Source organism: Canis lupus, chromosome 26, assembly GCF_003254725.2.
Source record: "Canis lupus dingo isolate Sandy chromosome 26, ASM325472v2, whole genome shotgun sequence".
Lineage (NCBI taxonomy): Eukaryota > Metazoa > Chordata > Mammalia > Carnivora > Canidae > Canis > Canis lupus.
The window spans coordinates 1,991,641-2,017,708 of NC_064268.1; the positions used below are offsets into that span (position 1 = coordinate 1,991,641).

A 26,068-nucleotide genomic window follows, 5' to 3' on the forward strand; every position below is an offset into this window, starting at 1 on the left:
GATGTTGAGCGAGAAAGGACATGGGGACTGAGGAAGACCGCTAGCTCCTTGGCTGGAGGAATTGTGTAGATGTTTGGTGCCCATGCTGAGATGGGCAGGCTGGGGAGGAAGTGGTTTGGGAGAGAAAATCCAGACCTCAATTTTGGACAGGCTAAATTTGAGATTCCTCCTACCATACGTGGAGAGGGTGAGTGGGCAGGTGGCTATGAACAAAGAGATAAGGATTCAATTTGGAAGCATGAGTGTATAAATGGCAGTTATAGCTGTGATGTGGGATATCAGCCTGGGAAAGACTACAGCAGAGCAAGAGACCCCTGTGTCGTGTCAAGAGACCACGCAGGTAGGGAGCCGGGCAGGACCCGGGCTTCTGGGCAGGCACGGGGTGTGCCTGTGCAGGAATGGCTGTAGGTGGAGAGGTGCCAAAGGATGAGTCCCTGGAGCACGAGGTGGCCATGGCTGGATGGCCCCTAGCTTCCCTGTCACCCAGGGGGATGTCAGGCAGGGGGTGTCAGCTGAGTGCTGGGAGAAGCCAGATAGCAGAGTGGGCAGTGAGGATGTGGATGTGGCCAGTGGAGACGCCTCCGGGCCATGTGACTGGGAAGGACATCAAGTGCAGGGACAGCAGCAGGCTGGGGGCAGGGGGCGGTTTGAAGGGACAGGTGGGGTGTGAGCTCCCGAGAATCTGTCCTCCCTGCTACGGCATCACAGCCTTGAGCAGCGAACCCCACTAGGGGCGCGTACTTGTACACACATGTGCGTTTCTGACAACCAGTCCATAGGACTGTTTCCTCAGCCCCCAAAATTCTGGAGCCAGTGGTTTTCATCCATCTGGGCTGTAAGTCCAGGTGAGGAACCCATGGAGGGTCTGCTACCCTGCGACAGCCCTGCAGCCCCGAAGCCTGTGGCGGCACGCTTGGGCCATCTCCCTGTCCAGTCAGTGTTTCTAATAAATCCTTGTAAGGAAAATAGTTTCCTCCTTCCCTAATAGCTTCCTTCCTGAAGCTAAATAAAGAGTACACAGGCTGTATTCAGCAGTGCCCACTTCCAAAATAAACAGAAGCACAGGAATTAGCCGGAACAATAGTGTAATTAGACAGCTGCATAATTGTTCATGCAAACCAGGTTGCCTCTCAGAGCCTGAAAGCGCAGATCTGCCTGCAGCGGATTTTCACGGTGGAGAAGGCGGTTGGCAGGAGGCCTCAGGCAGCAAAGGTCAGCAAGCAAGCAGACCCTGACTTTGACGCTTGCCGCTCTGGGAAAGGCTTCTGTGCTAGGTGGCCTCATTCGGCTTCTCTGGGTCTGTTGCCCATGGCCAGCGGTGACCGCAGCGCCGGGCTGCCGGCGTCAGATGAGGCAGTGCACACACTGGTGGGTGCTTGGCGCGCAATGAGTGCTCCATAAACAGGAGCATGGCCTCTTCCTCGCATCTTACCGGTGCTGTGGTCCAAGCCACTGGGCTCGCTCTGCAGGCTCCTCTACCCCTGTGCATGCGGAGCCGCACTGGAGTGGGATTAGGGTGCTGTGCTGTGCAACATGCTCCAGGCCTCTGTGGCCACTCGGGTCTCATGCTCAGGGTGAGATGTGACACAGCACTTCATAGAACCTGGGCACCACTCCAACTTGTGAGACATTCAGAACACCTGCACGAAGCAAGTGCCGATTCATAATTAACAATCAACAACAGTTATTTGGCATATTGGGAGCGTGGCTAATAATACCAATAAATAATTCATCCAGGGGGAGAAAGTGAAGCATGGAGAGGTTAACTCACCAACTGGTCCAAGGTCAGCATTGGGATTTGAACCCAGGGAGGTGTGGCTCTGCCCTGTACTGCCCCAAAATGCCAGAGGTGCGTCTCCACTGTCACTGTGGTATCTGTGCCATACCCACAAGCACCTGCCGGGAATCCTTACAAAGGCCAGCTGCTGGAAAGAGGCCAGTGTGGTTGGAGCAGAGTGCCAGCAGACAGCACCAAAGCCTGAGATTCAGAGGCTTCATCGAGCCTGACTCGAATCTGGGTCAGCCACTTGCCAGCTGAGTGATGAGCCAGGAGAACCTCCCTGTGCCTCAGTTTCCCTATTATAGTGCCTGCCTCCTGGGTGAATGGGAGGATTGCAGAACTTAAATCACCCTAAAAGGCTTGGAACAATACCCACTACGGAGGTAAGGATCCATAACCTGTGACTGTCACTTGCTCAAGGCTGGGGGAACTGACGGGAGAGAGAGTTCTCCTTGCACAAGGGCCTCTGGTTCTGCTCAAATGCTCAGGGTGTTTGAGATACCAGAGGTGGAAGGCTTGTTGGCATCAGGACTCTGGGAGGCAGGGGAGAGAGGGTGATGAGAGCCAGAGCATCCTGCAGGGCCCCCTCACAGGACTTCCGGGTCTCCCCTGACCTCGCCCTGTCCTCCCAGCATATGCGAGAGGCTGCAGAGCGGCGGCAGCAGCTGGAACTGGAGCATGAGCAAGCCCTGGCTGTCCTCCACGCCAAACAGCAGGAGATCGAGCTTCTGCAGAAGGTGAGCGGTGGGCACGCGGGGGGGTAGGGGTGTGGAGGGAGGAGGTGGTGGGGGCTGTGCACCCAGCTCCCCTGAATAACCCACGTCCCTGGGCTCAATGGCAAACACTTGGAGGCTCCAGCACACGGTGCTGGCGGGCTTGTAGGGAGAGCACACTCCTGTGGCCACGGCGGGGTGTCAGCCACTTCAGCCTTGGAGGCAAGCAACCTGCCAGCATTGATGAAAATTTAAACGCGCATGTATCTTGATTTGCAACCTTACATTCTGGAAAAATTGCCCTGCAAGAACCTCAGGAGCCGGTTCAAAATGACTTGAGTTTTGTTTTCTTTGTTCTTTAGGGGTTTTGGGGGGTTGTTTATTCAGTGCTGGTGTGTGGGTTGGGGGCGGGGATTGGGGTTAAGTTGGATGCCCACCCAAGGTGGGGGTATAAATTGGGGTGCATCTGTATGAGACCAGGACAGCATCATCAAAAGGAATAATTTTGGTTTATGTCTGCTGTACTGGGGAGATTTTCATGATGTAGTGTTACGTGAGCAAAGCACCTCTCAGGGCAATATTTGCAGCATGATGTCGTGGGCGAGGGAAGCCAGGGAAAGAGAAGAAAGAGGAAAGAGAAGCAGAGATTTAGAAACAAGGACTGAGCAGCTCAGGGGACATATCCCCGTGGCACCCATGGTGGTGGTGGTGCTGGGGTCTGAGAACATTGCCCCCAGCCGCAATTTGTCAACAGCCCTGGTCCTCTCCTGTCTCTCTTCACCTGGGATTTGGGTCCAGATGTGGTTCTCATTTCCTTCCTGAGTCCTACCTGGGGGCCACTCCTCCCCAGAAGGCAGCCGGCGCCTCCAGCCAGAGCCTTCCTGGTCTGGGTGACAGGTGCATGGCAGCCTGAGGGGGGCACTCCTGAGATAGGCTGGCTGACTGGCAGCGCAGGCAGCTCCTCCCGCATCTGGGTGGCCCTCTCATCCTGAGCCCACCTCTTCTCCAGGCCTCTCATCCTGAAACAAAGAGCTGGGGCCATGTGCCCACCTGGCTGGGGATGGGTGTCTGCTGGCACGGCCCCTTCCCCTGTGGAGTTTGGGAACAGCTTTGCACCCGGTGGAGAATTTCCTGGTCTGCTTCTCTACTGGTTTATTGAGACCATGCGTCAAGGATAGATGTCATTAAGCCCGTGCTGATGGGGACTGTCCGGCCTTGTTACCTGCCAGGATGCGCTGACTGGCACAGCGAGAAGCGATGTTTCATTGGATGTTATCCAGAAAGGATATTGCTTGCTGGAGTCCAGACAGAGACACTGCTCGTGTCTCAGCCCCGTGTGGAAGGGGCTTCCGGTGCCCGGACACGGCCGCTGGACACCTGCGCCCGCTCCCTGCAGCCCCGGAGCCCGCCTTCTTGGCCCTGCACCTCCCAGGCAGAGAGGAAGCCTGGCGAAATACGAATTCCGTGCGGAAGGGGTGGCAGGTCGATGTTTCTCAGCAGAGCATTCTCCAGGAGCCTGGAGTTTTATTTACAAAGCATCTGATGCCAGGAAGGTGCACCAGAGCCAATTCTGTCATTCAGCCTTTTCTGTGCTTCATCCAATTTCTCTCTCCCTTCCCTGCATTCATTCATGGTCTCTATTTTGGACAAACTGATGCTTAATCAGAGGCAGGAGCAGAGGGAGAGAAACTAGTGCAAAACCAGTGTGCCAATGTTGTAACTGCTTAGAGCTCTGATTTTTTAACAAAGTACTCAAAGAGGAATATTGAACTTTGACAGAATGAGACTGGCGATTCTTTAGAGCTCATATTTCCATTTGATTTTCACCATGGAGGGCCAGCATGCTACACTTGCTGATTTGATCATTCATTCATTCATTCATTCATTCAACAAATGTTGGCTGTGTGCTACCTGTGTGTCAGCCACTCAGGATTGTTCCAGAAGGGGGGCCCAGTGGCGGGGAGATGGCCTGTGCCCACGTGGAGAGTAAGCTCCCCCCTACCCTCACAGAGGGAGGGTGAACTGAGCTCAGATCATGCAGGTGCCATGAGGGGGTGGGACAGAATGAAGTGATAGGTTCATGAGGGCAGGAATCCAGACCCGGCAAGCTTAAGGGAGTGGCAGGCATGGGTAATGCAAGTGCTCTGGTCCCTGGCACCCTGGGAAGGAGGCCCTTAGAGGGATGCAGACTGTGCTGGCAGGCAGGAGATGCGTCCCAGGGAGATGGCGCCCAGCCCTCTGCAGGCTGTGGGAAGGAGCGTGATCTCGTTCCCAGGGAACAGGAAGCCACTGGGAGGCTGAAACGGGTTTAACAAGGTGTGATGCTCATTCTTCGAGCATCATGCTGGGGATTGATCTGCAGAGGGGCAGGGAGGCCTGGGGTCTTGGCCTAGGGCAACGGCTGCAGTGGGGAGAAGTAAGTAGATGCATCCCAGGACAGATCAGGAGGCTGAGCTGTCTGCTCGGGGGCTGTGGTGGAAGGAGCAGGGGTGGGGCATGCCGGGAGGGGAAGTCCAGGCTGACCCTGGGCCTCCCAGCCCTTGAGCATCGAGCATCAGTGTGGACCTGGAGGATGGGAACATCGCTGCAGCTGGCATGGTCCTGGATTGGCTGACTTCCACATAGGTGCATGGGAGGGAGGGAAGCCTCCAAGCCACAAGTGGAGGGACATCAGTTGGCTCTCAGGAGACCTACTGTCCCATGTTTTCACTTTTTGGAGAAAAGACAGTGGACAGGGGCATTTTCTTTCCACATAAACACTGCAGAGCAGCACAGACCTGTGGACGGGCTGGGGCAGTATGGGGTGGGGGGCATTAGGGCTGGGAGCTCGCTGGGTAATGCGTGCCAGGAAGGGCTGAGGAAACAAATGGCATCTTTATCCTAAAAGAAGCCAGGTACTTACTGGGCTCTGGGGACGATTTTTAATGGAACCTTCTCACTTCAAGCCTGTTATGAGCCTAGAGTAGGTACTGTCATCATCCATTTCCGAATCAAGGACGCTAAACCCCGGAGTCATTAAGTAACTTGCCAAATGCCACTCGGCTGGCGAGCAGCACAAAGTGAATTTGCACTGAACCTGTGAGGCCAGGATGCTCCAGTATTAAGGCTCGGGGCTGACCAGAATCTGGCCCTCGCCCCCCTACCACAATAAAAGTTCCAGAACTCTCTGAGGTCCAAAGCGGAGTCTCACGGCACAGCAGAGGGCTTATCTCTGAGAGCTACATGTTCTCTCTGGCTACAGCTCTCAGGCTCCTTGCTTGCACTCCAGTGGGACCCCTGTCCTCTTCTTGCCCATGTAGTGGCTCTTATTACCACCCAGGTGTGGACATCATGCCAAGGGCTGGTCCCTGTCCTCATCCTCTCTAACTCACACAGTTTGGGTGGTAGAGCTCCAGGACGCCACCCTTTCCAGTACCTTTCCTTCCACGCAGATTCCGCATAAGCATCACAGGTGTTCCCCAGGACTCCGTCCATGAGCCACATCTCTCCGTCGACACTGGCTCCCGTGGCGACCTCATCTGGCCCTGTGGGTCTAAATACCATCTGGATACCTGCCACACCTCTAGCTCTCCATGCTGGATTGTGAACCCACTTCTTTCATCCAGCCTTCCACTTGACATCTCGATACCAGCTCCAAGTTGAAGGGTGTCCTCAGCCACATCCGTGCATCACCTGTCCCTGGAGTTCTTGGGACCCACCTCCTGGGAGCTCCCTTTATACCTGTCTGTACTTCGTTGGATTGTCTGTGTCCTGGAGCCTGCAGTGTCCCTGTCTTGATGTACAGCAGGTGTTAGGGAAGGAGGGGTATACTTTCCCTCTAAATGACAGGCAGTGCTTGCAGGTGCTTCCATGCTTCAGCCTCCTGTTGGGCTGCCCTGAGGAAGTGAGGGCATCCGCTGCCAGGGTCCCGGGCCCCAAGTTTTCCCTGGGGTGCCTCTCTCTCCCCAGAAGATCACTCCTCTGCCCAATATGGTGCTTGAGAGAAGCAAATGGAAACATTTGTTGAATTAAGGAAAGAAAGATCAAAATTCCCAAGGCTGTTCTAACGGAAATCAGGGTAAAATGAGGCTGTCCAGCTAGCCGGTAGCTCTGGTAGCTGGGTGGTTGCAGCATCTAAAGATACAGAAGGGACACCTGGGTGGCTCAGTGGTTGAGCATCTGCCTTTGGCTCAGGGCGTGATCCTGGAGTCCCAGGGTTGAGTCCCCGCATCAGGCTTCCTGCATGGAGCCTGCTTCTCCTTCTGTGTTTCTGCCTCTCTCTCTCTCTCTCATTAATAAATGGGTTAAATCTTTAAAAAATAAAGATACAGAAGACAGCCAAGCAGGGCGCAGGGCTATCTGTGGGCCACCAGGGCCATCGGTGGTCCCATGGGACCTGCCTCGTGAAAATCAGGGAACCAAGAGCTCTGTCCAGAATCCTTGTCTTCATTCATTCAACAAACAAGTCAACAGTTATGGAGCACTTTGTGTTAGTCACATTCTGGGGGCTGGTGGCATGGTGCCGAGTGAGGCCCTGGACAGTAACAATCAGGCAGCGACCCTGTGAATGTTTGTTCTATGTGTGGAAAGCCCAGGGCCTGGTGCCCGGGATGCTTGCTCACGGACTCTCAGCTCCAGCCTCCCTGCCTCCCCCTCTCCTGCCACCCTGGCCTCCGTGCCTGGACCACACCAAATCTTCCCGCTCTTGGATCTTTGCCCAGGATGCCTGGTCCCCCAATAATGGCAGGGCTGGCCTACTTTGTCACTAAGGTCCCTGTTGTGCCACCCTTCCTGGGAGGGGCTCCACTCCCTGCTCCGCATCCTCTAGCACACCACCCTGCGGATGGTGCTGTTTGCTCATCGATTTGCCTGCGATCTGTCCCCAGAGAACAGTGTCTACACACGGAGACACGGCCCCCTACTCAGCAGGTGCTTGGCAAACACTAACGAAGAGGCATCGAGAGCCTGGGACAAGGAAAGGGGTGTGGCAAGCAGCCATCAATAGACTTGGTGGTGGTCTCAACCGGTGATGAATTCTAGGCAGTATTCCGTGAACGGCTGTCGCAGGAGTCACTAAGACACAGCTCCGCCCTCCCCACGGCCTGTGGGCGCCAGTCCCCTGCAGGTCAGGCTCCCACACCCTGGTGCCTCCTCTCTGAACGACCAGTGGCCAGAGCCTGGCTGCTCCGCAGCTCCAGACTTCCAGCTCCATGTGCCAGCTGCATCCTTGCCTGGTGACAGTAGCTGTGATAAGCTAAGGGTGTTTCCAAATTTAAAATTTGTCTGCAGTCCTGACTGATTTTACTGTGGCTCAGAGTTCCTCCCATGGGTGAAGTGACTGCTTTCAGGGTTAGGGCTGCCACGGAGCCCGAGCCACCATGCACATCATGATCGCTGCTCTGCCTCCATTTCAAATCCTTCTTGTGGATGTTGTGTGCAGATAGTAGGAGATTGCGGACTGACCTCGTGTTCATTCAGTGGAGAATCTGCCCTAGTTCCGTGTGCTTCTACCACGCATGCCTGGGGTACCGGGTGTCCAGTCGGTGGCTCCCTCAGCTCTGACATGAGGCTCCTTGCAGCCCCCACAATGCTTTTGCCCTGCTGCATCTTCACCAGCACCCACAAGCCCCAACCAGTCGCCAAAGACACTGAGCACTAGGTGCAGGGCCCGTCGCAGCCAGATTTCCGGACCTTGGCACCAAGTCTGCCAGCATGTCTGCACCCCTGTGCCCTGCTGGAAACTGCCACGTGAGCAGCCCTGGTGACCGACCGCCCTGGATGCTCCATCTCCCAGATGACAGCCCCCTCCCCTGACGGTGGGACTCTGTGCCCCTGACAGCCATGGGCCCTCTCAAGCATCACCGTGTGCTCTGTGTGGGAAATCGTGCCTGCATGAAGGTCACAGCTTCCCCCGCAAGTTGGCCACGGCCCCCAAATGAGCTTCACGTAAGCTGTTGCTTAGACGTTGCAAGAATTCAGCGCTGACAATTCTGTTAATTTTAACAATCTATTCTGATTGCCCAAATGGCCCAGCTTGCAAGTAGCCTGTGAAAACCAGCTCCTGCTTTTCTCCTGAAGCCAGAAACCGAGTTATTACCACAAACTTGGCCGAGTTTTCATGGCTCGCTTTGGGTTTTTTTTGTTGTTGTTTTTCATCCTGCCAGTTGGAAACTATCTTTGACTCAAGTGGCTCAATGGTGGTGTTATTTATATAATCCCCGTACGTCCTCTGGATGGCTGTCTTTTCTTCCCCTGGTTCTGTTATTTATTGTCGGTCTCATTTCTGCTTTGAAAGGAACGATTTTAAGCACTTAAAGATTCCACTGAATTCAAGAGTGGTGTAATGAATCTGGCATTCTGTCTGCTTCCCTCTGGAAGCTCTGGAGCCCCTCGGAGAGATGCGCCCGCAGGACGTGTGGGGATGAACTCTGCAGGGACCCCAGGCTCCCCATGCGTGGGCCAAGCCGGGTGAGCAGAGCTCCCGCCTCCTCCCGAGGGGCTGCAGTGTTGGGCAGCCCATCCCTACCTGTTCTCTTGGCGCTGAGAGACCGTGCTCCTCCAGAACCGAGAATTCTAGATGTAGATCTCAGCCCAACACATGGATTCTTCATGAGTGCTTGAAATTCCAAGAGGCAGGTGCCCTGCAGTCAGGAGATAAACCTCTCCAAAACCTGCTTCTCAGGGTCTCTGGGAACATCTGTGAAGCCACTGAAACCAGTGCAAGGGGGTGTCTGTCCACATGGACACACAGGGCAAGCTTTCCTTCTCGGCTTGGGACTCAGCCTCAGGCTCTCACGGAACTTCAGTGCCTCCAGGTTTAAAACAGGAAATGGTGTGTTCTCCAAGAGCTGATGCTTGTGTTCAGTAGGACTCTTGGTTTCAAGGGACAGAAAATAGAAAGAGGGAATTTTGTGCACACAGCTGAAATGGGCTTCAGGTTTGGCTAGATCCAGCACGCTCCTGCCTTTGCTCCCTGGTGTATTGGCTGCACTTTTGACGGTCAGGTGGAGGCGGCTCCAGCCTCATCCCTCATGGTGGCAGGACGGCTGCGGCACTCCAAACTGTCCTCCACTCAGGCTTGGGTCCCAAAGGCAGGGATTGTCTGTCCCCTCTCCCCTAGTACTCCTGGCAAAGCTGTAGCCAGGCTTCAAGCCCACCTGTAAACCAACCACTGAGAGTTTGGAGCTGGTCTCATGCATCAGGATGAGGCTAGGTCTCCAGAGCCCTTGGGGCTCTTCCCAGGAGAGGAGGCCACAGAGGCCAGGTGGGCCAGGTCACAGTGCCAGCCCTCGGGTTGGGGAGACCAAGGGATGATAATGTTGCATTTCCGTTTTGTGTGAACTCACCATGTGCTCGAACAACAGCCATCCTGAGAGGCTGGTTTGATGAAACTTGGAATATTTCTTATTCTATAGAGCAGGTGGCTTTGCTTCAAGTAATTTGAAGAGGGTTGCCCCTCTCACCCCCCACCCCTGCCACAGGCTGAGCAGCTGAGCACCTGTCAGATGCTTGGGGCTCCCATCTTGGGCTCTCCTTGGGGCCCTGGGCGATCGCAGCTGACCTTCAGCTACTTGGTGGTTGAGTGCATGGCGGCGTCTTGTTTCCCAAGCAGCTAAGGGTAGCTGGGGAGAGGATCAGTGATCCCTCCACCGCCCCAGGTTTCCGGGAGCTTTGTCAAGCTCTTCTCCAAGCCTCCTTGTGCGTGTGACTGCCTCTCTCCCGAGGATCAGGGTCTCTGCATCATGCTCTGGTCGCATTCCCACCCCTGTCTATCCCATTGCTGCCAAGTCAGGGCATGATTTCCCATTTTACAGAGTGTCCCAGCCGGCCAGTATTCATCTCTTGTTTGCCCAAAGGGGAGAGAAATGAGAACTGATCTAGATCCTCAGAATGGGGTGCTTCCTAGGGGGGGTAAACATCAGAGACCCATGCCCCGACTTGATCTGATTCTTTTCTCCATCCCTTGCTTCAAATGTTTACTCTTCTCTCTTTTTATCATAAAAAAGGCTCAGGTTGAAGCTAAGAAGGAACATGAAGGCGCTGTCCAGCTGCTAGAGGTAAGTGCTGGAGCTCCACCCACTGGCTGTTGGGGCAGTGAGGTCAGCGCTGCCTTCGTGCCTCATGCGAGTGGGCAACACTCGTGAGCGCCCAATGGGCACTGGCCACGAACACTACTCGCCCATGCAACCGCACAGAGGCCAAGGCATGTCCCCAGGCTACACAGTCCGCCCTGAGGCCCGGGACCTCACATGGGACCCGCTCTACACTGAGGGCTCCTCTTGGATGGCAAGCAAGGAGGATGAGGCCACTGCCTTGCACAGGAATGAGGAGAAAGCGTGGGTGTATGTGTGTGGGGGGGCGTTCCTGTGGGCACCCCGCCAGCAGAGGAACCCTGCAGGGTGCATTTTCAGAGACAGCACTGATGTTGGGGAAACATTTGGCAGGTGGCATCTGGGGAGTCGTTTGCAGAATTAGAGGGGGGCTGACATAGGGAACTGGAGTGGTGACTGCTGTTCTAGGCACTGCCACAGCACCGCCCCCAGTGAGCACAGCCACTCGGGGTGGTGAGGGGGGCCCGGTCTACCCCTGGTGACTGAGGAAGGGGCTCCTCAGGGAAGCGGCACCAGTCTCACCAGCTTAGGGTCCTTGGAGGCGTGACCACACCTCTGTCCCTGCACTCGCAGCCTCATGCCTCCTAGTGAGTGGACGGACTAGCAGGTCTTCATGGAGCTCACAGGCTCACCCCCAGGCCCTGGCCACCTGCACGGTTCGCGCATAATAAACGGCCATAATGAGCACCCAGGGCTTCTCCCCATCCACAGACAGACACCAGGCAGTTACCACCCCTTCCTTACAGACACAGGTGGGGGCGGCCCTGCATGGCCTCCACTCAGGCCTGCCATCCACAGATATGGGGTGTAGTTGCCCCTTCATGGCCCCGTCCTTTGTCCCTAGGGGCATAGCAGCCATGGAAACAGAGTGTGTGCCTCTCTTAATTCTCTTATGTTGCCTTTTAACATCTATTCCTCCCGCAGGGAAAGGTTCCACCATTATCATCATATATATTAGAATTGATTTTTTGAGAGCATCCATTAGCTAATGAATATCTGGAGGGGTGAGTGTGATGAATGGCAGGGGGGACATCTACCACCTGAGGGAATGGCAACAGAGCCCCAGAAGTCCATGCTTCTCCCTGAAAAATAACCCCCCGCCCGCCTGAACTGCCCTCACCCCCATTCGGACATCTGCTGGCTGCAAGCGCATTTCCTTTCTCCATCACCTGAAGCCTGTTGCTGTGATGTGTCTTGTTCTAATCCACCTCCCGAGCCACCGCTGGGGTCCCATGACCCCAATGCTGGGGGTGTTGGTGCATGCATTGGCAGGTGGTTGCATCGAGATGTGCTTTGGGTTGAACAAGCGGAGAAGGCAGTGCTGACGTGCTGAGAATCCTGTGTCTTCTCTTATTTACATCTTCCTGTGGTTGTGTCTTGCTTTGCGCTTCACCCAGAACACCTTGGACGGCATGCAGGTACTTCGGGCTCACGCCTCCCCACACCAGTGTGCCGGGCGGTGCCTTCCCTTGTGCATGGGGCAGCCACAAGGGACCACCCAGGGTCCCTGGGCCCGCTCAACCCACCTCTTGTCCTGAAGCCGGCAGCCCGAGGTGCTTCCTTGACATACTGGGGGTGGGGGCTCCCGGGAGCATGCAGGAGCTCCCTGGCAGGAGGTGCTGCTCTCTGGCGCCAGCACACAAGCTCTGTTCTCGCAAGTGTTGAGCAGGTCCAGCGAACCCGGTCTCCTGTTTCCTGCCATGGCCCTAAGGGTTGGGTGGGTGGACCGCCCCGAACCCTGATGACCGCTGGGGGCGGGGGGCGATGTGAGAATTGGTGGGACTGATTCTGTCCTCATGCCAGCCATGTGCCCACGGGCCTGGAGACCAGGATACAGCCAGTCTATCGGTCATCGGGATTTGACCCTGGCCCCGAATGTTCCAGCTTTGTGTTTGTGTCTGCTGTGTGTGCTGCTGGGGCCCCTCCCGCAGGGGAGGGCGGCGGCCTTCCTCCCTGTTGACAGGCCACTGCCCTTCTCACTAACCCCGTGGGGCAAGAGGAACAGCATTGTACCTCTGAGCAGGGTTTTGAGTGTTTTCCAAAACTCTGAGTTTGATAGAGTATTCACAGAAGGGATGATTTTCCCACTTTGGGGATGAGTGGTTCTCAAAGTGGAGTTCCCAGATCAGTAGTGTCAGTATCACCCAGGAGCTTGCTAGACATGCAGGTCCTTGGGTCCTGCCCAACCTGTGGAGTGGGAAGGTCTGGGGGAGGGACCCAGAAGCCAGAGAAGACCCAGCCACCCAAACCTGGGGGGCTGTTGTGATGCAGCTGCTGTCTGGGAAGCATTGTTCAGTATCCGTGAGGCTAGTCTGGGGAAGGAGGGCATATGGACAAGCCAGCCCCCTGGAGTCGTGGCCAACCCATGGCTCAGCATCCTAGTGAGCTGAGCCTCCCCTTTCCACCCTCACTTGCATTGGAAGTGCCAGCGAGGAGCATCAGCAGCTGCCATGCACTTTTGGGAATGTGTTTGTGTTCTGGAGGGTGCTGTGCACCCTGGTGTGCACATGGCACACTGGTGACTCCCCTTAGTCAGGTGCTTTCCTGAGTGGAAGAGCCTCCACCTGCCCATCAAGACTAGCATGGGATGCCTCAGCAATCATGTGACACCAAACCCTCTCCAAATAGCCTTACACACAGAGCCTGTTCTGTGGGGGTCCCTAGGCACTGATTTCTGGGGAGTGAATGGCCAGGATGTTTGAGGGATAAGAGGAGGGGAGTGGTCTCCATTCCAGGTCAGGACACATGCAGAGTCTTAGCACCCATGGAATGATCTGGGCTAGCTTTGGGGCATCAGGAATGAGCTGAAGATGAACAGAGCTTTTCCAGAATCAAGACAGAGTACTCTCTGGTCAGTAAACCGAAGAGCAGGTACTTTCAGGTAAACTGCTTCCCTGGCACTTTACAAGGGAGCAATTTCAAGACCAAGAAGCAAGAGAACATTTTTAAATTAATAATAGTAATGACAATCCAATGACAGTAACAGTAGGGTTCCTTGAACACCCACTTTGTGCCAGCCGCTGTCCTAAGGGTGCATCTAGGGATGTTTAGGACACAGTGCACATATGTCATTTAATCTTCACAGTGGCCCAGAGGAAACTGAAGCACGGGTTAACTGACTCTCCCAAAGCAAGCTGGTAAAAGTCAAAGTCTGTACTCAAACCCCAGGAGTTTGGTGCCAGAGGCCAAACCTTCAGCTGCTGCTTTGTAGCCAGCTTTCCTTGACTTCAGCATTCTGTCCCCCCAGGAGGTGGGGTCAGCTCTCCTGCTGACAAAACCACAGCAAGAGTTGAATTGTGAATGAGTTCACATGGTGGCAAGACTCAGAAGTGCAGCACTCCCACTTGATGGCTCACACCTCGTGGTCGCTGTCCACCAGGCACTGGACACGTGTGTCGGATTTAATCCATAGAACCATCCCAGGAGGTTGCTACCATCATCATCCTCTTCATGGATTGGAAGTCAAGCACAGAGACTTGAGTCACTTGCCTGGGGATACACAGCTCACTAGAGTAGAGCCAGGCCCCAAGGGCAGGAGGGCCACGGGGTAGTGCTGTCTGAGGCCGCTGAGGAAAGATGCAGGGCAGCAATGCCTGCATGTGGGGTCAAGAGGTGGCCAGCTCTGGGGTTGGTTGCGGGGGAGAGCCCCGTGACATGCTTGCTCAACCCACTGTCAGTGCCGTGTGCTTTGCGTGTGTTTTGGCTGCTTTGTGGCTTGTTCTTCAGGCACATTCCCGGCACCTTGTCCCATTGCCCCCAGCTTGCTGGCCGTCCACTCCAGGACGCTCGTCACAGCCAGGAAGGAACCCTCGCAGGCTCCTTTCATCCCTGGGTCTCATTTGGCGAGACTTGCAAGAGCAGGCAGCATACCCCTGACCTAGACAGGTACAGGGTCATCTTGAGGTGGGCCTGGTGTCCACACTGCATTGTGACTGACCTGCGTTGAGTCCCATCCCTTCCTCCATAAAAGTACTAAAAATTATATTTTACATATACCCGCCTGGATGTAAAGAGGAATATAGTTCACGCTGGGTTTTTTATTATTATATCTTTTTCGTTTCTGATTTTAAAGGAAACTAAAATGAAAGCATTTGCATGGGTCCCTAGACGTACCGGCTGCGTGTTGCTGGGCCTAAGAGGGGAGTTGCCCTGCTGGGCTGGAGTTAGGGTACAGGACACCACGTGGCAAACAAGTGTGCATGGGTGTGAGTGAGCGCATGAAGGAGGAGGACACGTGCTTGGTCCCATCAGGAAGATGAACCTGTTTCTCAGGTCCGTTCGTAAGGTGAGGCTCAGATCACAACCTCACCCCGAACATAGAAAGGTCGTTTCTCGTTAGTGATGTCTGCTGCAGATCTGGGACATCCTCCGAGAATGCCCTCCAGGAAGACATGGGATCCAGGCTCCCTGCGTCTGGTGACCGTGGTGTCTGGTGCACGGGGCTTCCCAGTGACTGCAGCAGGGGCAGCGCCATCCTGCTCTGCTGTGTCACCTGTGCCCTGGCTGGAGCTGAGCGCTTCACTGCAGGAAGAGCTGGAAAGTGTGGTCTCCCTGGGCCCAGGGGATGAAACCCAATGTGGTTGGCCCAAGGCATCATCCCCACCCATCTGAATTCTAGAATCCTTACAGGACAACATGATTTTGATACTGAAGTGTGGCTGAGTAGCAGCCAAGTTGAGAGCCTGAGAAGTAGACCCATAAAGATGTATAATTAATGTTTTACATCCCACGTGTCTTAAGAAGCCTCTTTAGACCCTTGGGGAATTGTGGGGGCCATGGGGGTCTCTGCCCCTCCTCCTTGGGAATAGCCGTAGCTTCCCCATCCCCCTGAGGCTTTGCTGGGAGATGAGGTGATTGGGGACAGGGAAGCCATGCATGCCTCCAAACATTAGGCTGCCCTAGGACTGACCCCCACTCCAGCTCTGTGTTCCAGAGGCTGTCTGCCCCCTGGCTGTTGGCGCCCCAAAGGCGATACAGGATTTCTGAGGTCCCACCCATGGCAGGTGCTTATCTGCACACGTCACACTGATGTGACAAGGGCACATCTGTCCAGAAGCAGGGAAACTCTGACGACCCAGACTCACAAGCTTAGAATTCATGGTTGTTTAAGTTGGGCAGTTGGATAAACATTAAATCATATGAACAAAGCAAACATTTAAAACACTCATGCTTTAATGGTGCTGGATCCATACATGTGATTGAATGAAAATGTCAACTACACTTTCCAGATTCTCCCCTTGGCTACAGTATTGTTCCATTTCATTCTCAAGGCCACATTGTCCTGGAAAGATTCTGGAGTTCACAGCAATTATGTATAAAGATCCTGGAGCTCAGCCTGTTGGTATGAATTTACATGGATTTTCTTGGGTGCTGTCTAGTTGCCGGTAGGATCCAGCACCGATAGGAGTATTAAGCTGGCAGTGGAGGGCATTCCTTAGCTGGGGGTCACCATGAAAAGGACACTGAGTGTCCCTGTTAATGACGAAATGTAGGGAGTCCTGATGCACTTGCATGAGCTCAAAGGTGCTCTCACAGTTTGCTGAAAACAGATGTCCGGTCATCGGAGGGGGGGCATGCAGGAACTTGGGTGTCTGAGTCACTAGGATGGCACCCCTCGCCCTCCCCAGCAGTGTCTGTGCTGCAGCTTTGCCCACAGAGAGTGGAAGACTGTCACTCCTGCTAGTGGAGCCCCTCGCATATGCTGTCCCCCACCTCACCCCAGGGTCTGACTTTGCAATTCCCCATTGGGTTCTAGAAGACATGTTTCACCTTGTGCTTTGGTGAAGACAGTGAGGCCCACTGAGGCAGCAGGACTTGCCTCCAGGTCCCCAGTTAGTGAGTAGGGGACCCGGGATCTAGAGCCAGCTCAGAGCCTGGAGTCAGAGAGGCCTGGGTTTGTCTGGCCCCTACCTGGGTATGTGCATCTTGGCTGCACTCTGTCATGAGTTCATCCCACCTTACCCTGTGGGCTCCCTGAGCATCAGTGATGGTGCATAGAGATCCCCCCTGCCCCAACAGTGCCCAGCACACAGCAGGTGGACAGCCCAGGGTACGCAGAATCCCAGTCCTTGCTTGTACATCAGGACGCAGCATGGAATGTTACTCCCAGGCGCTCCTACGTGGGTGGCCCAGCCTACCCGGGCCCTGGTTCTTCCTGCTGCACTCATTACTCACAGCGGCTCCACGGTCTCAGCCTGCTCTGCTGGACACCGATAACAGGGCATAGCACTCCATACCACGGCGGCTCTCCTTTACGAAGCCCGAAAGTCAGATGTGGAATACTGGGTGACGGAGCCTGAACTGCTGGCAGTCACTCCTAGGATGTGTTTTCCTTCGTCTCTATAAACACCCATGACCAAATTTGCAAGTGTCCGTGTTTCTTCCAGGGATGGTTTACTTGCCAGATGACTGTGCCATCTGTTCCTGCCACGATCAGAGCACAGCTGCTCTGCACGCCCCCCACCACCGATGACTGCAGGTGGCTAGCTCCCTGGGGGGCCACCTAGCTGGGAGGTGACAGTGCTCCAGATCCTGAAATAAATGCTGATGTTCAAATAAGCCAGCCAGGAAGATCGGCGGGTCGCTGGACACCATTCCCCCTGCTGGTGACTTGGGGACCACCAGGGCCAGCACCCGGCTACCGGGCCCACATCAGCCACCCCGGCCTCAACCCCTGCAGCCAGACCAGGAGACCATACTGCTGGAGGAGAGCCTGCCTCTCTTTCACAAGGCCGAAAGCCTGTGAGGTTTCCTTTTGTCCCTAGCTCTCATCAACTTCTTGCTCCCCCACCGTTTGCTCCCCAGGCCACTGAGACCAGGCGCCTGAAGCCTGCAGACTCCAAGGCTGGGCCTCCTGCTGCCGCACAGCCAAGCAGTGGGGGAGGAGAGGTCAGTTAGGTGTAGCCTGCACGACCCCTCCTTCTCTCTGGTTAGCAGCTGGAGTGGGAGAGGCCTGGCCACCCCCCTCCAACTCAACTCCAGGTTACGGTGAGAGCGAGGCTCAACCAAACCACCCCATGTGTATGGATGCGGAGTAAGCAAATGCTCTGACAGGTGAGCAGAAAACAGGCCATCTGTGTTTATTCTGTAGCTCGGCCACATCCTGTCACCAGCTCCCGTGGAAGGCGCACTGGAGGGAAGCACATCAGCCCAACGGAGCCTGGCCCGGGCGGCCTCGGCCACCAGAAACCCTCTGTTCAGAAATCACCCAGATCGGTGTCTGGACACAGGAGCACTTGGGGCTTCTCTTCTAGTCCTGCACCTTGTCTACTCATGGGTGGGATGGCACTGCGATGTTTGAGCCAACTGACATCCTGAATACCTTTCATGTCACCAACAAATGCCCAGTTCTCCCACTCTTTGTGTTTAGGTAAAAGCTGATAATTTCATCAGAGTGGGGTTTTTCCTCCTGCTATTGGCCACACTAATGAGTGAGGTAAAGGCACCAAATAGACACAGGCGGCAGAGGTCTTGGGGGCACCTGTGTTCCTAACGTCTACATTGCCCACCCCTGGGATGGGATTCTTGGCGGTGCCAGCGATTGCCCTGGAGTGTAAGTCCAGCTCCAGGGATATGAGCTCTTCACCCAGAAAGACTAGAAATGATCCACCTGAGGTCCCTGAGCCCCAAACCCTGTGGGGGATCATCCTATATGTCCAGGGCTCAATGGGCACAGCTGGAAGCCATCCAGACCAGCCCGACCCGGTGCCAGCTGGGCACAGAGCCACCAAGTGGTAGCACTGCCTCCAGACAGGCCTTGACAGCCCGGGCTGTTGTGTATGGGTCTCTGATACACTTCAGCATTTAAAGTTTGAGGGATTTTTACATTAAAATAAAGACTCAGCTCCTTTTGGAAGAGTAGAAGTCTTGTCCACAGTGGCTCTGGACAAATGCTGAGAAGATGCCCCCTGGACCAAGCATACATGTCCCATTCACTCTATTGCCCCTACATCCTCTGACTTGTCTGTGCTCCCTGTCTCCACCGGCCTCCATGGATGTCCAGAGACACTGATGATCTGAAGCCTGCTCCACATCTACCTACTTCCTGGACTCCCTCACCAGCACATCACCAGCCACTCCTGAGAGGTCCACGTCCTATGCCAGGTGCAGGGGAAAGGCATGTCCCAGTCCCCGTTGGTGAAGGGGACCACTGAACAAAGAAACATGCCCTGGTTGGAGAGGCTCGCCGAGGACAGTTCTCAGGGAGCTCGGGCACCAGGCTGGCCAGCATGGGTGCCAAGGCCACTGCGTCTGTAGGCTCATATGATAGGTGCTGCAGGCAAGTGCCTGCATGTGATCGGGCCCCACCACCCCAGGCATGCCTGAGTACTGTGGGGCCTGGCCAGGAGCGCACGTCGTCCCCTCCACCTTCTCCCAGAGCACCACGACTGAGGCCCCAGTGGCTGGCCACCTGTGCCAGTTGTGCCTAGGATGCCAGCTTCCAGCGGAGGTCCGTGAGGCCCTGGCTGCATGACTTTCCCCACACAGGCAGGCCACCTATAGCATAAGCTCATATTTTTGTTAAATCTGTTCACTTTTTAAAACTTTTCATCTTAAAAAAAAAAACAACTTTTCATCTTGAAGTACTTTAAGACTCACAAGGAGTTCCATAAGGAGCTGCAGTTCTTCCCATGTTCTCTTCACTCGGCTGCCGGGACAGCATCTCCCTGGTGGGCGTCCTGATGCTGTCCCGCGTCCCTGCCCATGCCTAGAAGTGCAGACTTCACTCCTCCGCCTCGGTGGAGGCAGCTGTCACAGACAAGCTCATTCAGCTTTTTAAAAGAAGAATCCTGCTGATTTTTTTTTTAATGAATTGAAGAAATTAACTATAGGCTTGGGATTTGTTAGGTTTATTTTTAGAAATCCCTGATCTCAGACATAAATAGCACTTCATTCTATACCAAGGAGCTGGAAAACTTAATGCTGGGGGGGAGGGGAAGGAAGAGAGGAAGCTGAAGAAAAGGAGGAAGTAGAGGAAGAGAGGGGGATGGGGAGGAAGAGTGGGGGGAGGAGGAAGAGGAGGATGAAGAAGGGGAGGAAGGAGGAGGGAGAGGAGGATGGAAAGAAAGGATGAACAGGAGGAGGGAGAGAAAGAGGAGGAGGAGTATGGGGAGAAGGACAGGGAGATGGGGATGGGGAGGAGGGGGGAAGAGGGTGGGAAGAAGGAGGAGGAGGAAGGTGAGAGGGAGGAGGAGAGGAAGGAGGGGAGGAGGAGGAAGAGAAGGGGAGAAGGATAAGGAGAAGGAAAGGAGAAGCGTGTCTCCTGCTGGGGCTCCGCATGCAGGGTGAGGCTGGTCCCGGCCATCCCTGCATTCCTGCACGCAACCCAACATCTGTTGCACGCTGACCTGGTACCAAGCTCATTCCCAGTGCTGGGGATGTAGCAGGAAAGAAGCAGACAAAAATTCCTGCCCTTGTGGAGCTGACATTTTAGTGGGGGAACCAGGCAATTAATTCCACGTGGAATTAATAATATAGTAGATGGGATTTTCCGTTTATCACAGAATAAGGAATGGAAGTGAGACAGGACCCCACGCCGGCGGGATAAGCCAGTGCTCAGATCTGCAGTTCCCTCTTCTCACTGATTCAGCAAATGCTTACTGAGCACCTGCTCTGGGCCCGATTCTGTGAAAAACACGGAGGATGTATTGGGGAGAGAAGCAGAAAGAGCAAAGGCTCAGAGCTTCCCCTCCAGTCGTGGAGACAGAAGAGACGGGACCAGGGAGCTCATGTAACATGGGCAGCGGTAGCACCAGACAGTGCCCCCCACACATCCCTCGTTGGCCTGTGCACCCAGCTGCATACGGTGTAGGATACTCTGGTTGCTCGGACGCCAGGATAGGAAGTGTGGTCCACAGGCGTCCGGGGAGTGGGAGTGGGTGTCAAGCTGCCCAACCTGAGAGCCGGCAGGGCAGGGGCCAACAGAGGCAGGAAGGAGCTGCCCCGGGCTGCCCCTCCCCTGACATGTGTCCGAGGGAGAACCCCCCCCCTCCCCAGGGCTCCCAGGGCATCTCTGGATGCCTGCAGATGGCAGCTATGTTGCTAACCACAACCAGCAGAAAGAAATTCCTTTGATAGTGAAAGCAGAGTTCCTTGGGGTTCTGCAGTCTAGGGACATGCACCCCCATGAGAAAAATGCATCAGCAGATTGGCAACCAAGCTGCCCCCAAGTCTGGGCTGTGTCACTGCCTCACGCTCCACATTTCCAATGGCTATGGTGAGGTGAGCCAAGCACAAATGCCCAGGCTGCACACACAGCCCGGGATGATCCATGGTTGGCTGGGATTCGAGTGTTTGTAGGGTTTCTCGGCACGTGTGGTTTCCCATGTCTGTCCTGTGCAGGTAGCAGGCCGCTCCCCACCATGCATGCATGTGCACGTGCAGCACATAGCCATGTGCACACACATGCAGGCACATCCCCTCACCGCACACCCCTGACCACGTGTCCGTGCCTCTGCCATGCAGAGCAAGGTACGGGAGCTGGAAGAGAAATGCCGGACGCAGAGTGAGCAGTTCAGCTTGCTGTCCCAGGACCTGGAGAAGCTCCGGCAGCACGCCGGCAAGATCGATCTGTTGGGTGGCAGCGCAGGGGCCTCCTTGGACGTGCTGGCGTCCGGCAAGCCTTTCTCCCAGTTCATGAACGGACTTGCCCCCTCCATTGGCAAAGGTGAGTGCCTGCTCCTGCCCTGTGTCTCGTGGTGGAGAAGTGGTGGCCGGAGACCCCGCACATGAGCACACACAGTGCGTCTACCTGACCCGCCCGTGTGGGACACCCAGCATCGTGGGGCTCCAGGTGACGGCAGGCCAGCAGCAGCCTCTGAGCACACATGGGGTGCCAGCCCCTGTTCTAAGCCCTCGATGGGTATCAATACATGCTGTTGGCACGGCCGCGTGTGGCAGGTGCTGCCCTGGTCCCGCTCTACAGAGGGGAAGACCGAGGCCCTCGTGTGGGTCACACAGCCACTGGCAGCGAGCTGGGGCGCTCCGGCACCAGGTCCAACAGGTGCACGGTGAGGCTGTGGCTGCCTCCCGGCCTTCGTGCCTCCGCGGTAGGGGGTGTGTGTGAATTCCTGATCCCACAAAGGCCACGATGGTCACAGTAGTGATGTCACACTTGTACTCAGGACACAGGGTGGGGAGCCATTTAAACTTGTGTGTCTTTATTTTGGCAGAAAGGCTATAGAGGTCTGTAGGAGAGCCTCATGCAGGGCTCCACCGAGGCGCACAGGGCTGCCATGGTGCATCAGGGAGCATTCCCCGCTGGAGGGCAGCCCACAGGGGCACCCCGGTTATGAGAATGCCCACTTGTTTAAAAGGTGTTTTTAATTTAGGGAGATGAATGTCAGAATCCCCTTTTGGAATTCCATAAAAGAGAGAATTTCCAGATTTCTCCCAGTTGTCAAAATATATGATGAGGGTTTTTCTGATGTTTTATAATACTACAACAAAGTGAAGCTGCTCGTATCTCGATAAAGAACGCCTCCTTGTGTGTCTACTGTCCTGCTAGCTGTTAGCTGGCATGCCACAGCAGGGCGGAGGGGAGGCGGGTCGCACGTCCCCCCATGGCGTCCCGGGGGCATGGTGCACCCAGGCCCCATATGGAGCATCCTCTCGGTGGCTGGACACACACAGGAAGCAAGGGAGTCAGGCAGATGTGCGAGGACATGGGGACAAGGTAGGGAGTGACCCTAGGTTAGATCAGGCAGCCGAAGGAGCCCGCCTCCAGGACGTGCGGTTTGGGCTGTGTTGTCCACTGGATAAGAAGGGCAGGGCAGCTTCAGGTCTTACCAAACATTCTTGGGTTGGCTGGCCATATAAGGCTGGCTGGTGCATGCTCTGCAAGACCCCAGCATATTTGGTGACTCCCAGGACTTAGAGTCATTCTTGCTTAGAGCTGCTGTGGTGACCTGTGGTGGGGACACAACAGAGGCTATGGGCAGAGCAGGGTGCCTGCATGCAGTGAAAAGTGCAGCCCCAAGTGTACAGAGTTTCTGTCCAGGGAAGCCATGAGAGATGTGGTGCCCAGGGTGTAAGGGGGCTGGTCATGTGGCATCCCTGTCTGGCACACATCAGAGCCACAGACTGCCGGGGAAGGCAGGTGCTGGGCACAGACCTCATGGACCTGTGGTCCGGTCACGGTGAAGCACCCTACCCGTGCCGCCGCCTGCCTGCCCTCGGCCAAACCACACGTGGCAAGCACGCCCTTCTCACCGTGGCATCTTGCTGCTGCTGTGTGAGCTCCTCTGTGCATCGTGTGAATGTGAGTCCAGGGGGAGTGGCTCGGCATGGAGACCGCTCCGGGAAACGGGATCTGGTTCGTGATGGTGGGCGCCAGCGCTCAGTGGAAGCAAAGCTAACAGGTGCACGGCAGTATCAAGCTGATAGCTGGGCCCCTGGTGGATGAGTTACCATCTGAAGAGCCACCGTCCTGATAAATACAGCCCATGCCACGATCGGTGACCTGGCCCCACGAGGGGCCCCCGTTGGAGGGCCCACACAATTGGCGTCACCCTCGTCTTGTGGGCATCGCTCATCCAGCCGTGGGAGGAAAGCTGAAGCCCCGCGACCCCCCGAGGGTCCATCCTCACAAGGACATTCTCTGACTGCAGAGGGCAGAGGCCCTCGCTGGGGGATACGGGGGTGCCCAGGGGGACTCAGCTGCTGGGCCCTGATCTCTTCTCCGGGTCTGACAGGAGCTGGGAGCGCTGAAACGAGGCAGAGAGGGGCCGTGGGCAGATGTGTGCCCATCGTCTTCTGCATCCTCCTGCCTGAGGCTGGCCTGGCCCCAGAGGTGGGGGAGACATAACAGGTTGACTGGGAGCCACTGAGGGACCTGCGGTCTGCACAGTGGGTCACATCTGACAGGAGGGCAGCCTTCCAGTCAGTTCCAGGGAGAAATGGCACGTGGACAAAGGTCTCCAGATGTGCAGGGAGGTCCCCACGCCGCCAGCCTCCGTCCGGCTGTGAGCCGCTGTCGGGGGAGTGGCCATCCTTCCCAGAAAACACATATCTTGAGGCATTGGAATTTCGCAAGACTGTAGCACCCGCACAGCGCGAGGGACGCGTGGGAGCCAGCGCGGTGGAGCACGGGGGTGCCGCCTCGCTCAGAGTCCGACGGCAGGTGATACCCGCCTCTCCAGGACCGGGTGGTGGAGGCCAAATGTGAGCACCAGGAGACTCCACGAGTTCATTTTGCGCATGCTGGCAGGGTGCCATGCTGCTGACCGCAGCGGTGCATGGGTGAGGACAGGCAGGGTGCCTGGGTGCTATGACCCCAGCGTAGGGGACTGGCTGTGCTATCCTCACTCAGGAATGCTGGAAGGCACAGCCTCTCTCTCTGGAATGTTCCATCAAACGGAACAGAAACAGTGAATCACACACCTGCTCAAGAAGCTCCTGCCTGAAAGGGGGACTGGTCACCTCCATCCACAGGGCACTGTCCAGGCCAGCATGCCTCGGGGATCACACCCCCTCACTCCCCAGGGTGAGGAGGGGCATTGAGTGCCAGTGCCAGCCCTTCACAGCTGGTGCGCTGAGGCCTCGGGGCTCCCACACACGCAGCATCGCTTTGTGCCTGCTGCATGCCTAGCATGGCCCTGTGCTGTGGGGACAGATGGGAACAGCCCAGCAATGCCCTGCTCTCTGGGATCTGACGCCCCAGCTGGCCCGTATCTGTTCGGGCACTGGGTCTGTTTTGGGGCGCTCTTGCGCCATTCCTGTGATCAGGCCAAACCCCGGGGCCCCTGGTGAGGAGAGTGGCGGCAGCCTCTGTTGGGACTCTTCCCACCTTACGCTGAGTCACATGGGATTTTCCGGCGGGGACTCAGTAGTCACATCTTCAGGGAGGCGATGCCGTGGAGTGACCACTACAGAGGCTGGATGGAGAGGTTGGGGGGGGATCGCCACTCCTGTGTTTCCTGCAGAAACCCTAAAACTGCCTGGCCCTTGGGCCACTTTGTGTGTTTGATATGACCCTTTCAGTCACAAGTGGCAGCAAAGTCAACCTAGACTGGGGAGCAGATGACAAGCCAGTAGGTCCCACTCTAGGTGCAGCTGGGCTTGGGCGCTCCAACCGCATATCCCAGAGGTGGTTCCTTCCCACCTGGAGGTTCCTTTTCTGTGAGCGCCACACTGGGAGCAACTTTCCTCCTCCCGGTGGCCATGCGGCTGCAGCGTCACCAAGCCTCACAGCCTCCCTCCCCCGTGGTAGCCAGGGAAAGGGAGAGGTTCTTTCTCCATGACCTCCTTCAATTCCCTGTGATGGGACCTTCCCCCTGCATTTGACACCATCCTTACAGCCAGGAGTAGACTCCACTGAGGATGTCCAGCGGGGGTCAGGTCAGGCTGGCTGGTGGGGATTGAGGGCAGACCCCAAAATGAGAGCCTGAGGCTGATGGCAATGAGGGGGACAGGAAGGCTGGAGGGTCAAAGGAATCCAAGCTTGCTAGTTCATTCGTGCCCTTGTTCAAACCATCTCCTTGTCGTTGCCAGGTCAGGAGAGCACCTTGGGCAGCCACACCGTGATCGGGGACTACCTCCGTCCCCTTCCACTCCCCAGTGACAAGCCCGAGCCTCTGTCCAACAAGCCTGCATTTCTGTTGAGACCCGCCAGCCCAAGATGCAGATTTGAATCAGACGTGAGTGCTGGCCCACGTGCACGCGTGCCTGCGGTTGGTGGGAACACGAAGGTCCTCCCTGCCTTTCTTCCTCACCCCTCCTCCTCCTCCTCCCTACTGGCTTCTTCCCTCCTTCCCACAAATTCCCAATTCCCATATCCAGTCTTCACTGACCCCCATGTCACTGTCTCCATGCAGTCTTCCCGGAATGTCTCAGGTGAGAGCCCCAGCCACCGTCTGATATGCAAGGGCAGGGGGCCATGTCTGTCTCCTTCCTGGAGCTGAGCCCCTGTGAACAGAGGACACAGGTCACTGTCCATCTTTGTGCCTTCACTGATGCACGGCAGGGCCTGGCACACTCATGGGTTCTCCCAGCAAGTCCCGCCCTATGTCCATCAACTCCTGGTGTGGGGAGTGGTTCTTTATGAATGTGCTTCTGTGTGACCAGGGGACCCACACCCAGGGAGCCGCTTGGTCTCTGGGCTGGTGCCCGAGGTAGAGGTTTTCATCTAGCAGTGTCTCACGGGAGCTCCACCATCTGGGACAGAAAGGAGGGACTGAAGGGGTTTCCCATGTGCTCCCAGCAGGAAGTGTAACCTAAACATCGTCTGTGTCTTTAATAGATGGATAATGAACGGAATTCCAGTACCTCCAAGCAGAGATACTCGGGGAAGGTCCACTTGTGCGTCGCCCGCTACAGGTAAGCGTGAAGCTCCTCTCTGCACCCCTGAGCGTCCGCGGGCGCGGGTGCCTGGGGGCCGATGAGGTCATGGGTCTGGGAGTGCTTCCTCACGGGCTGTCCCCAGAGGGAATCAGCTCAGCCAGAGTTGGGAGGATGAGGAGGGTCTATTGTCCATTCTGATGGAGAGA

At 55.9% G+C, this 26,068-nt stretch overlaps 1 protein-coding gene across 21 annotated transcripts in view; it reads left to right on the plus strand.

Moving 5' to 3' along the window:
• RIMBP2 (RIMS binding protein 2) overlaps nt 1-26,068 on the plus strand; it is a 225,363-nt gene that overhangs the window by 150,075 nt on the left and 49,220 nt on the right. For 13 of the 21 annotated variants that reach the window (XM_049101659.1, XM_049101656.1, XM_049101658.1 and 10 more), the window contains 6 exons: nt 2,413-2,517; nt 10,479-10,529; nt 11,981-12,001; nt 21,048-21,249; nt 25,074-25,219; nt 25,822-25,898. In XM_049101659.1, the coding sequence (XP_048957616.1) occupies nt 2,416-2,517; nt 10,479-10,529; nt 11,981-12,001; nt 21,048-21,249; nt 25,074-25,219; nt 25,822-25,898 (599 nt within the window). In that variant the 5' untranslated portion in view covers nt 2,413-2,415. Of the gene's footprint in view, nt 1-2,412; nt 2,518-10,478; nt 10,530-11,507; nt 11,588-11,980; nt 12,002-21,047; nt 21,250-25,073; nt 25,220-25,821; nt 25,899-26,068 lie in introns of those variants that run through there. The other 8 variants (XM_049101647.1, XM_049101655.1, XM_049101648.1 and 5 more) reach the window with 3 other exon arrangements.